We start from the raw sequence: 10,650 nt of genomic DNA, 5'->3' as shown, positions 1-10,650 counted from the left end.
GACCGTTGACCCCCAGAAACTTCACTGAGGTGACAGGCCCCTGAATTGTGTTGGGGTTAAATTCCACCCTCTTGTTTGCTGATGTCTTACAAGGCATTTAAAGTACTTGGTTCTTCCTGCTCGTTGGATCCAGTCATCATGATATCATCAGTATGGTGGACTGCTGTTGTGTTTTGGGGAACGTCAAGATGATCAAGACGTCTGTGGACTATGTGATGGTAGAGGGTAGGAGAACTGACATCGTCCTGATGTAAAAATGTGAAGGTATACTGTTGACCCTGCCAGGTAAAAGCACGCGACTTCTGGCAATCTTTATAAACGGCATGGAGAACAAGGCATACTGAGTGCCAGAGCCTGAGCTGTACCAGTAAGGAAGCTGCATCTGAAACGACAGCTTCGATGGGAGTCAGCGTCTGATTAAGTTTATGATGTCTGAAGTCATTCTCCAAGATCCATCTGACTTCACAGACCTTCTGCCACTGTCCTTCTAGTCTAAGGTACTGCCAGTTTCTCCCCCACATTCCCTTGTCCCCTCCCCCCAGTTCATTCACACTTCCGCCAGAGTAATCTTTTAGGGCACAAATCTAACCATGTCACTCTCCCCTACACCCTGATCTGTCGCTTAAGACCCTTCCTTGGCTCTTAGGATAAAGACTTAGCCTCTAGTTTCACCTCTCGGGATGTTTCTCCTGGGCCTCAAACCCAGGCTCAGCCGCAAGACACCCCTCCTTTGTGCCCCCTGCTTCCCCTGCCTGGGGTGTTCTCTTTTCTTTAACCTCCTTCTCTGCTTTTACCTCTTGAACCTCTCGTATCTGCTCAGTACTGTGCATCTCTCTAGTTGATAGCACGCACCGCACCTGACGTATCCCTTTTTTTTTGTCTGTGACTCTGATTAATGTCTGTGCTCTCAACTAGACTCTTTAAGTTCCAAAAGGGCAGACAGAAACTGTTCCCTTTGTGCCCAGCCCTCGGGAAATACTTGACACTCAGGAGTCAACCACTAACTTCATTAAGCAAATATCATAGGGCTGAGTCTGTGTTCTCTGTATCCTTCATTGGCACAGATGATTTTGTCCCTTTGCACCCTCCCTAGCTGTTGACAATAGGTACAGTTGCCTGAGAAGATGGGGGCCACTGCTTAGAGCTGTCACGTCCTGTGTGTGCAGGCTTAAGGTCCCCTTAAGGTCCCCACGTGGCTTGCTTCCACCACCGCTGTCTGAGCCAGGGGCAGTGTCCTTTCTCTTTAGGACAAGGAAATGGCACTTGGTTAGCATCAATGCAGATGCTGCATCACACAGGAACTGGTTCCTAGCGTGCCTGGTCCCAAGTGAGCTTGGAGGAGGTCAGTCACAGCAGAATGCCAGTCCGCCTGGCATTTCAAACGAAAGTTGGGAGTTCAACCTTACAAAAAGATAAAAAGAAACCCCCTTTTTACATCTTAACAAAACGCAACAGCTCTTGAGTAGGAGAATATTCCAGATAAGGAATGCTACCCAATCTCATTCCACCACACTTGAGTACTGCTCTGTTCACCCTTGACCATGCCAGGGACCTCCTGGCTTTTAAAAACGTTCAAGAACTTCACGTGTCTCTCTGTTTTGGTTCTTTATGTTCCCATTATTTTATTCTTCCAAATTTGGGATTTTGTGAGTTAGCAAAACAAGTGTAAAAGCGAGTGTCTTGTGCGCGTGGAGATCTGGGGGAGACAGGGCCCTGCTTCTCCTCCACTGTCCCCTTGGAGCCAGGACTTGGAGAAAGGCTGTGGGCCTGCAGTGAGTTCCCCTAGGCCAGTCATAGGGGCGCTCTGGGAGCTGGCTTCTGTGGGGTGTGAGGGCACCCTGGGCCGAAAGCCCCCTCCTCAGACCTCCTCCAGAAGATGCAGCCTTGGCCTCAACTAACACCCAGAGAGGACGGAAGTGGCTCTGGTTTCAGGCTGTGGTTACAGACAGGACAGACAGGCCGACCCAGGAGTGAGTGCACAAGCCATGGGTGTGTGGTCCACCAGCCTCAGGGCCTTTTGAAGAAAGGATGTGGGGAAGATGAGGGCTTCTCAGTGTGGGCAGGGGCAGGGAGCCTGAGGAGGGGCCTTGTCATGCGGCAGAGCTGGAGAGTCCTGAAGATGACCTCACCCAGCTCCCCCTTTGTCACTAAGGAGAGTGGGGGCCAGAGAGGGGCAGCGTGGCCTGGGGACCTGTGGCCAGGCAATGGCAGGGTTGGGACCAGAGCCCCCTGTTTCAATAGGGATGGAAGGCCCAGCTCTTCCTGGCAGCACCCTGACCCCCAGGTCTCACCAGCTGGCATCACTGGGGAAGGATGACATTAAACTGGTCCCTGTGGTGAAGGTCTGAGGTGGGGCAGGCATTTATTCCCTACCGCCTCCCACAGGGGCTTCTGATTCCAGAGGATGTCAGGAGCAGGCCGGTCCCCTTCCCTCCCCCGCTCAGATGGATTAGGCAGCCCTGGGGTGACAGCTCCAGGAGGGCAGGGGGCTCACTTTTATTCACAGCTCCAGCCCTTGCCCCTGGAATGTGGCCTGGCCAAAGGCACTCACTACATTTTAAAATAATGAGTGAAGAAATAAATAAACGATCATTGCGTTAGGGTCTTGCTCAGGGCAGAACTGCAAAGTTGACCAAGTTTGTACTCAGGGGCACTTCCCTCCTCCAAGGCGCCTGGTGCAGCAGCAGCCGCCAGCCCATCCCTCCATCCTAAGGTGTTACCTCTGACCCAACGACAGGGGGAGGGAAAGAGGGGTATCTCAGGAGGGAGGGGTCAGGTGATGGTGGAGTTCCTGGCATCTGATGGGGTGGTGTCTTGGGGCAGCGAGTTTCAGGAAAGGCTGGCCTTGGTCTGAACACATCAAATACTGGAGATCAGCCGGTCCAGAGGGTGAGCTGTGAGGGGAAGCCTGGAGTAGGTGCGGAAGCTCCCCTGAGGGCTGGGACTGGGCGAGGGAGCCGGGAGCTGAGCCTGGCGCTGAGTGTGGCAGGGATTCTGGGCAGAGGGGTGAGTCGGGCAGAGAGAGGTCATTCTGGTGGCGGTGCTGCCAGGGCCCTCAGGAGCCTCGAGCTTGGCCTGTAGGGGCAGGGGATGGAGCAGCCAGCAGCAGTGGCCTCCTCTTCCCGCTTTGGGGACTGAGTGGGCCCCCTTCCTGATGCCAGCAGGACCCATTCTGCCTCTTCCCCCATCAACTGGGGGCCTGGACTCACCTGGCATGGCTTTGAGTTCTCATCAGAAGTCGGGGCCGAGGACACACTGGAGAGGACTGAACAGGGTCGCACACACCCCCAGGGCCTGCCACAGGGACAGCATCAGGGCCTGAGGCCATGCATCCTCCCTTCCCAGCTCTGAGAGGGTCAGGAGGCTCCTCCTGAAGGCTCTACCTGCCACTCCTGTTGTGACCTCGCAGACCCCTCGGGCCACTCCCCGAGCCATAGGCCTGGGTTTAGAATGAGAGGTGGGATGCTGGCCCCACCTGGTACCCCCCACCAAGCACACACTGCTCAGTGTACACCCCCCATCCCATGATGTGAATCAAAATACACTCCTTAAAGCTGCCCCCTCCCTTCCCATACTCCTCCTTTTTCGTTCTTTGGTGATTTTTTCTTGACTTCTCTGAGGCTGCCTTTTCTCTAGGAAAACATGGGAGGGCACCTGCCACTGGTGGGCTGGCGCTCCTGGGGCTGCCCTGCACCCAGGGGGCAGGGCCTCTGAGGACCATGGACTGGAGAGGGCGGGGGGCTCTGGGAGCCGAGGAAAGCCCTGGGGCCAGCTGGGAGGTGTGGGCGTACCTGGCAGGTGGTGCGGGCGTCCCAGCCCCTGGACACTAGGGCCTGCAGCTGGCGCGAGCGCTGCTCCACGAACTGCTCGCACTGAGGAAGAAGACAGACGGAGTGGAGGGGGACCCAGGCCGGGGGCAGGGCTCTCCTGCCTTGCTGCACGGGCCTCCCCACTTATCTGGATCACCGCAGGGCTCCCCCCGACCGATGCAGGCCCAGCCCTCAGCCCCCACGGAGCAGCTCTGGCTGTAAAACTGCACGAGCCAGCGTGGGCGGATATGGGGGTTTCTGTCGGGAAAGCCAGGACGTTGGAGATGGAGCCACAGGGGCAGAATCTTGGCCCTCTGCACCTCCTCCCCCTAAATTTCAGTTCTAGAAGCCATCCTAAAGCTCATCTGGCCTTGGAGACCGCATGTGATGGGCAGCGGGGACGCCCTGTGTGGAAAGCGGCCTCCTGGGAGGGAAGTCAGCCGGCCTGTCACCCACTCTGAGTACTGGCACTCCAGGCCTTCAGGCCCAGCCCTCTCCTCCGGCAGGTGGGTTGGTCCCCACCGCGTCACACCAGGAGGAAGTCTGGGGCTGGGACAGGCCCGGAACCCTGGAGAACAGGCCAGGCTCTCTCCTGCTCCCGCCGGCCCTGGCACTGCTCATCTCCTGGTCACTAACGGGCCTCACTCTTGGTTCAGGAGGGAGGCCGGCTGGTCCTCCAGAGCCCATGACCTTTGGCCAGAGACAACTCCTGACTTCAGCAGGTTTGGCCTTGAGTTGCAGTCCCAGCATTGTTTGGCCCACGTCCTGTCTGCCTATCTGAGCTCCTTAAGGGCAGGGCTCTGGCCCACTCTGTGTGTCTCTGGCTGGAAGCCTTTCCTGGGCCCGACCCTCCACCACGGGCAGCCCTGAGTCCTGAGCCTCCTGCCAGGCTGCCCCTCACCTTTTGCCTGTCCAGCCAGGAGCCCAGGCAGGCCTGGTGCATCGCCTGTGGCACGGCCTGCTCGCTGCTGTTCCCTGCCTGGCTGGTCACAAACATGCAGAGGTGGCACTCGGAGTCTTGGGGTAGCCATTCTCTTGGCAGGGGCCCCAGAGTGTTGAGGGCTAGAGAGAAAATCCAGTCAAGGCTTCTCTGCAGAGTATTCAGTTCCTTCTTTGCTACAGTGCAGGGCAACTGGAGACCGAGCGGGTCGTCCAGGGCCAGGGGTTGGGCAGGGATGAGAGTGGGTGACAGACAAGGGCTAGGGCTCACTTGGGCCGATGACATCCTCGCTGGAGCACCGGAGGACGAGGCCACAGACCAGCCGGGGCAGCATGCGGTCCAGCAGCGCGTTCAGCAGGATGACGACGTAGCGCTCGGCCAGGCACTGGCAGATGCCCCCCACCACCAGGGGTACCACGTGGCACACCTGGGCCACAGCCGTGGCCAGCACACCCTGGGGTGGGGGCCGAGAGAGGGCAGGGTGGGACCTTTCCTTGAAAGCCCTACTCTTGCCCGGCACCAGCTGCGTACTTTGTAGGTAGACCTCCCCTTGTTCCCTTGGAGAATTACTATGCTGTTTATAGATAAGAACACTGAGCATCGGGGAGTCCAGGGGACTCACCCAGAATCACTGGGCTGGTGCTGGAGCCAGGCCACGGACCCACCCCTGACTTCAGAGACTCTGGAATTGCTGCAGAGAGGTGGGCATTGCTAAGGCCACGTGGCAGCCTGGGGCAGAGACAGAACCAGACCCGGACTTCTCCCTCCTGACCCGGGGCGTGCTGTGCTTCCGCACGGGAGGATGCGCTCATTCCGCGGCTCTGGGAGCCAGCAAGCCCCTGATTTCAGGAGCCCCCGGGGGAGGCCAAGAATCTCCCCACCCCACCCTCGATTCCAAACACACCCTCCGAACTGAAGGGCAAGGAGCGAGGCGGCAGGCACGCTCAGCCCGCCACCCCGTTACTCACTCAGCCAATTCACGTAAAGAACCTCCATGCATTAAAATAAGTTACAGGATATGTTGTTCAGCACAGGGAACATAGGCAATATTTTATAATAACTTTGCATGGAGTATTATAACCTTTAATATTGTGAATCACTATATTGTACACCTGTAACATATAATATTGTACATCAACTATACTTCGATTAAAAAAAAAAGGAACCTACATACGACAGTCTGGCTTGGGCCCTGCTTTTGCTTGCAGACCCTGCTGTCCCTCAGCACCAGGAAGGCTGAGGTAGGAAGTGGGCAGAGGGACCTGCACGTCTCTGGGGTGCGACACCTTCCAAATGGCACATTTCACAAAATGTGTGCATTTGCTTGCATCAGATCACTATGCTACTGCAACAGTGAGGGGTCCCTGCTCTGTCAGAGGCTGGCCCGTCTCCCTGTGCCCCGGGTCCCCCCCCAGCCCCACCTGCACAAGGGCCTCGCACCTGCGTTGTCCCCTCCATCCTGCCTCATTTCTTCTGTCGGTCTCATCACCATGTGAACACGCTAAAATAGCTTCTGTCATTAAAGAGCCTCACCCATCTCCACTGCCCTTCCCAGAAAACCGCTTTGGGAGGGTTGCAGACACTCCCTGCTGCTCTTTCTCCCCAGTGCTCCTCCAGATCAGCTCTCGTGGTCACCTGGCTCCTCCCTGCTCATCTCTTGTCTTGATCCCTCAGCAGCTTTCAGCCCAGGTGACCTCCTCCTCGTTGCTGAAGAGCTTTCTTCCTTCAGCTTCCGTGACGTCACGTGTGGTGTCCCCACCTCCATGGAGGTCCTTCCTCGTGCTCCTTTGCTGGGTTTCCCCTCCCCCTCTCCACCTTGTCCAGTGATCCCGTCTGTTCCCTTGCCTTTCAATCTTTCTGTAGCCGTGACTCTCAGACTCAGGTCTCTGGCCCTGGCTTGGGGATCAGGCTGCCTGCTTGCCATGTCTGCTTGCTTGCTGCACAGGCATCTCAAACTTCACATGGCCAGGAGAGAACTGATCTTTCTGTTTCTTCTCAAGTTTACCCATCTCAGCTGGGGGCATTCCCAAGAGCCGGTTGCTCCCGCCAAAGTCCACAGTCTCTACTGGTTCTTCTCTCCTCCCTGCTCCCCAGGTCCCGTCCATCACCAAGTCCTGCAGAGCTTGGTGGCTCCCAGACAGGTCCCCAGGGCTCCCACCCCCATGTCACCCCACCCCCATCTTCTCCCATCGCGATTTCTGCAGTCATCTCCTAAGTACCCGCCTTGCCCTCATTCATCTCCCCCGTCTGCCCAATCCGGTCTTCAAACAGCAAGAGAGCGGTCTTCCTAAAGTGTGAATCCGGTCGTGGCCTCCCCTTCCACAGCTGTGAGTTGCATTCAGAAGAAAATCCAGCCTTCCTTCACCTGTCCCAGGCGTGTCTGCCGGCCCCGCAGTCCTGACCCTCTGCTCCCTCCTCAGGCTGCTCTGCCCGGCCTGCCCGCTGCAGACGCACGGCTGCCTAAGCTTGTGCCCCTCGAGGCCCTTTGCCCATCGGTCCTCGTCCTCTAGATCTCAGCTTAACCATCAGCCTCTCTGAGATGCTTCCTGACCAACCAACCTCTCGTGTCACTGTCTCTCCCCTCGTCTGTTTTAATTTTCTGCCCTGAACTTATCACTACCTGAAAAGAATCTGTCCCACCACAGTGCACACTCAGGAAAGGATCCTTTTCTGTACGTTGACAGCCGGCATAGGGCCTGGCCTATGGGGAACAACTGTGGAATTAACTCTAGGTCTGGCACCTACCAGGTCTAGCCTGAGCTCCAGGGTCCCTTGGGTGGGGCAACACACAAATGGCTCCCCTCCAACTCCTCCAGCTGGCCCCTGAGGGGGTGTGAGGAGTCAGGGGAGCCGTGGGGGGCCCTGATGAGCTCCCTGTGGTGCAGGACGCCTCACCTTGGGAAGCACAGCTTGGATCCGATTGATCAGAGTCCTGCAGAGCCAGCAGAAGGGGAGGGGGATGGGGAACCGCTGCTCGGAGAGATCCTGGGGGAGAGAATGACAGGGAGGCAGGCTGGGCTCCTGAGGGAGAAGCCTCCTCCCGCCCAGCCTTAAGCTCTGCTTCGAGCTGCTGGTCCCCTTCTCGGCTCTGCCCCTCCCAGGGCCTTAGCTGCGGCCTTAGCCCTCTGGGTTCCCACCTGTCTCGTGTGCTCACCTGTGTCTGGGGCCCAGGCCTCGCCTGGAGGGCCCCTGGCAGCACAGGGAGGACCAGCTCGTCCAGCAGAGGGTCCGACAGCTCCGGCTGTGGACTCTTGGGTTTGCACAGGCCCATGTGCTCGCAGATGGCCTTTGGGTTCTGGGACGCAATGCACGGAAGGGGGTGCTCAGGGTCAGAGAGGGAACCCTACTCTTGCTCTCTGGCTCAAGGACTCAGGGACTAGGCTGCTGTCTTTGGGCCTGGAATGGCGGGGAGCAGGCTGGTCTGGGGCTGAGGTTTGGGACTCTGTGGTGGGGGTGGGGGAGACCAAAGGCAGAGATGGGGCCACGTGGGGACTTTGGGGCAAGTGTCTGGGAATGTGCGTGAATAAGGGTGAGCAAGGATGTTTGTGAGAATGAAAGGAGGATGAGTCCGTGAATGTGTTTGTATGTGTGGATTTTGCGTGAGACTGAATGTGTAGTGTGAGCGTGTGACTGAGTGGATGTTTGTGTGAAGGGTGAGGGGGGGTCTGTGTGGGTGTTTGTAAGCGTGCGGGCCAGGCCCACTGAGCACAGCTGAGTAGGTGGGGCTTAGATCTGGGCACCTGAGGGGTTGTGTGTGGGGGCTGGGGTGCCGTGTGTGCGGGTGACTCCGGGCGAGGGTGGGGTGGGGGCTGTGCGGTGCGGGAGGCCGGGAGGAGGCGAGACCCGTGGGGCCTCACCATCTGGCTCTGGAGGCGGTCGATGACCTGTGGGAAGTAGATGTCCAGCATGTGGTGACACTGGGGCACCAGCAGCTTCAGGGAGAGGACGTCACACTCGTGATCCAGGAACTTCCGAATCCTGTCCTGGGAGGCGGGAGGGGGAGGGGAGCATCAGCCGGACCTCTCTGAGGTCGCCCCGCCCAAGCCCCTGCCTGGTCGCCTTCTCTCAGGGCCCCGGAGTTGAGAGGTAGCCAGGCACAGGCAGGGTTGTGCCCCCGGGAACGCGCTGTGCTGCTGGGCTCGCTCCCAGAGCCCTCTTCCACCCAGGGGGTGCCTGGAGTCCCCAGGCAAACCCAGGTGTCATCCCTGGCCTGGAGACGGCTCCTGGAAGGGGCTGACCTCGTCTCTCTGCTCTGTCCCCCATCTCTTAACCTCCAGGCTTCATCCAGAGTCTAGGCCTCATCACCTGGAAAATGGCCTCCTTGGCCATCTTGGTGAGAATGCGGGCGATGTCCTCACATTCCTGGCACAGGTCATCCTGGGAAGGGGAGCCCCAAAGTGGGCACATGAGTGGGGCGTGCTTCCAGTTTAGGTGGCTGAGGCCCTTTCAGCAGCGGCTGAGGGGGCATGCCAAGGCACAGGCAATTGCCCACCGTGCCATCCGTTCCATCCGTCCCATTCCATCCCATCCCATCCTCGCCAACCCAATCCCATTTCATCCCATCCCGTCCCATCCATCCCATTCTATCCCATCCCATCCCATCCCCTATGGGGCCTCCAATCCCTCAGGCCCATTCAGAGCCTACCCGGAACCCTCTATCCCAGACCTGCGGTCCCAGTGCACATTTGGGTGGTACTCACAGCTCCCGCGTGTCCCCAGACTTCCTGTAGGCAGTACCCTAGGGCTCTGCACTGCAAGGCTTGCTCCAGGCTTTGGCACCAGAACTTGGGGCCCTGGGCACAGCCCGGGGATGAGGTGGTCCCATCAGCTGTTGTTTGGGGCCAGTGCAACCTTAGAATCCGAGCCACACCTGGCACCCCGACCTCACCCAACCTCCAAACCCAGTTTTAGTGGGATGCATGGCTGTTAAACATGCTGGAGCCAGACAGCTCTGGGTTCTGCCTGCTTTAGTGCCCACCAGCTGTGTGACCTTGGACAAGGTATGGAGCCCCTCTGAGTCAAAACTTCCTCATCTTTGCAATAAGGATAATGTACAGACCAGGGGCAATGCCTGGGACCGAGCCAGGGCTCAGGAAGTGGTAGGGACGGTGGTGATGTCCCTCTCTGCACGTGGCCCCAGGTGGGACGGGGGTGAGGAGAGGCTGGGGAGACTCACCAGTGCCTGGACCACGGAGTGTGGGCAGCAGCAGCAGCCACGGCAGCAGGTGCAACTTGGCCATGACACTTCAGCAGCCTGGACTGCGCAGCCAAGGCTCCTGCTGGGGCCGGGGCCCTTATAGCTGGGGGCTGGGGTGTGGGGGCAGGGCTCTGTGGGAGCAGCCTTGACCTCACTGTTTGCCTTTGCCCTGGAGGGCCCTCCAGGTGCTTTGATCCCCACCTCTTCCCAGCAAGGACACTCCTGCCTGACCTCCCCCGCCCCGGCCCCCCTCCCCATCTCCTGACTGATGTCATTTCCTGCTCCCTTTGCCCCCACCCCAACCCTACCTCCCACACACCTGGACTCCTGACTCCCTCCAACCAGGGGGCTCTTAAGCTTCACATCTGCCATGTCTCGGGGTTACGGAAGGGAAACTGAGGAAGGGCCAGGGCAGCCACAGTGATTCCCCCTCCCACATCTATCCCAGGCCTCTCAGCCCGCCTCTGCTCTTGAACAAGGCTCTTAAGAGCTTCCCGCCTGGCTCTTGGCCCAGAGCAAGCACTGGAGGGCAAACCTGGGACCTTCCAAGGCCGCCAGTCCCCACCTTCTCCTTGGCCTTTCCTCCAGAAGACTCCCCGGGTTCTATGAGAACATGGTTGGCATTAGCCAGAAGACTGTTTATATGAAAAAAAGAAAAAATCGAAATGCCCTGAGTATCGAGACAAGGGGCACAGCTGGTGGTT

The 10,650-nt window shown here is 58.4% G+C and overlaps 1 protein-coding gene across 1 annotated transcript; it reads right to left on the bottom strand.

The window, feature by feature from the left end:
- Positions 1-2,761: 2,761 nt before the first annotated feature.
- Positions 2,762-9,990, bottom strand: SFTPB (surfactant protein B). Its single transcript, XM_072951636.1, has 11 exons — positions 9,926-9,990; positions 9,450-9,577; positions 9,055-9,126; positions 8,607-8,732; positions 7,904-8,044; positions 7,645-7,734; positions 5,020-5,203; positions 4,711-4,871; positions 3,792-3,872; positions 3,210-3,294; positions 2,762-2,894 (listed from the first exon to the last, which is right to left on the bottom strand). Exons 1-10 carry the CDS (start codon positions 9,987-9,989, stop codon positions 3,232-3,234), a joined length of 1,110 nt encoding a protein of 369 aa, XP_072807737.1. The 5' UTR covers position 9,990; the 3' UTR covers positions 2,762-2,894; positions 3,210-3,231.
- Positions 9,991-10,650: the final 660 nt, after the last annotated feature.

This window comes from Vicugna pacos, chromosome 28 (genome assembly GCF_048564905.1).
Source record: "Vicugna pacos chromosome 28, VicPac4, whole genome shotgun sequence".
Classification (NCBI taxonomy): domain Eukaryota; kingdom Metazoa; phylum Chordata; class Mammalia; order Artiodactyla; family Camelidae; genus Vicugna; species Vicugna pacos.
Note: the sequence above shows the minus strand (reverse complement) of the source record. Positions and strands in the feature narration are given on the sequence as shown.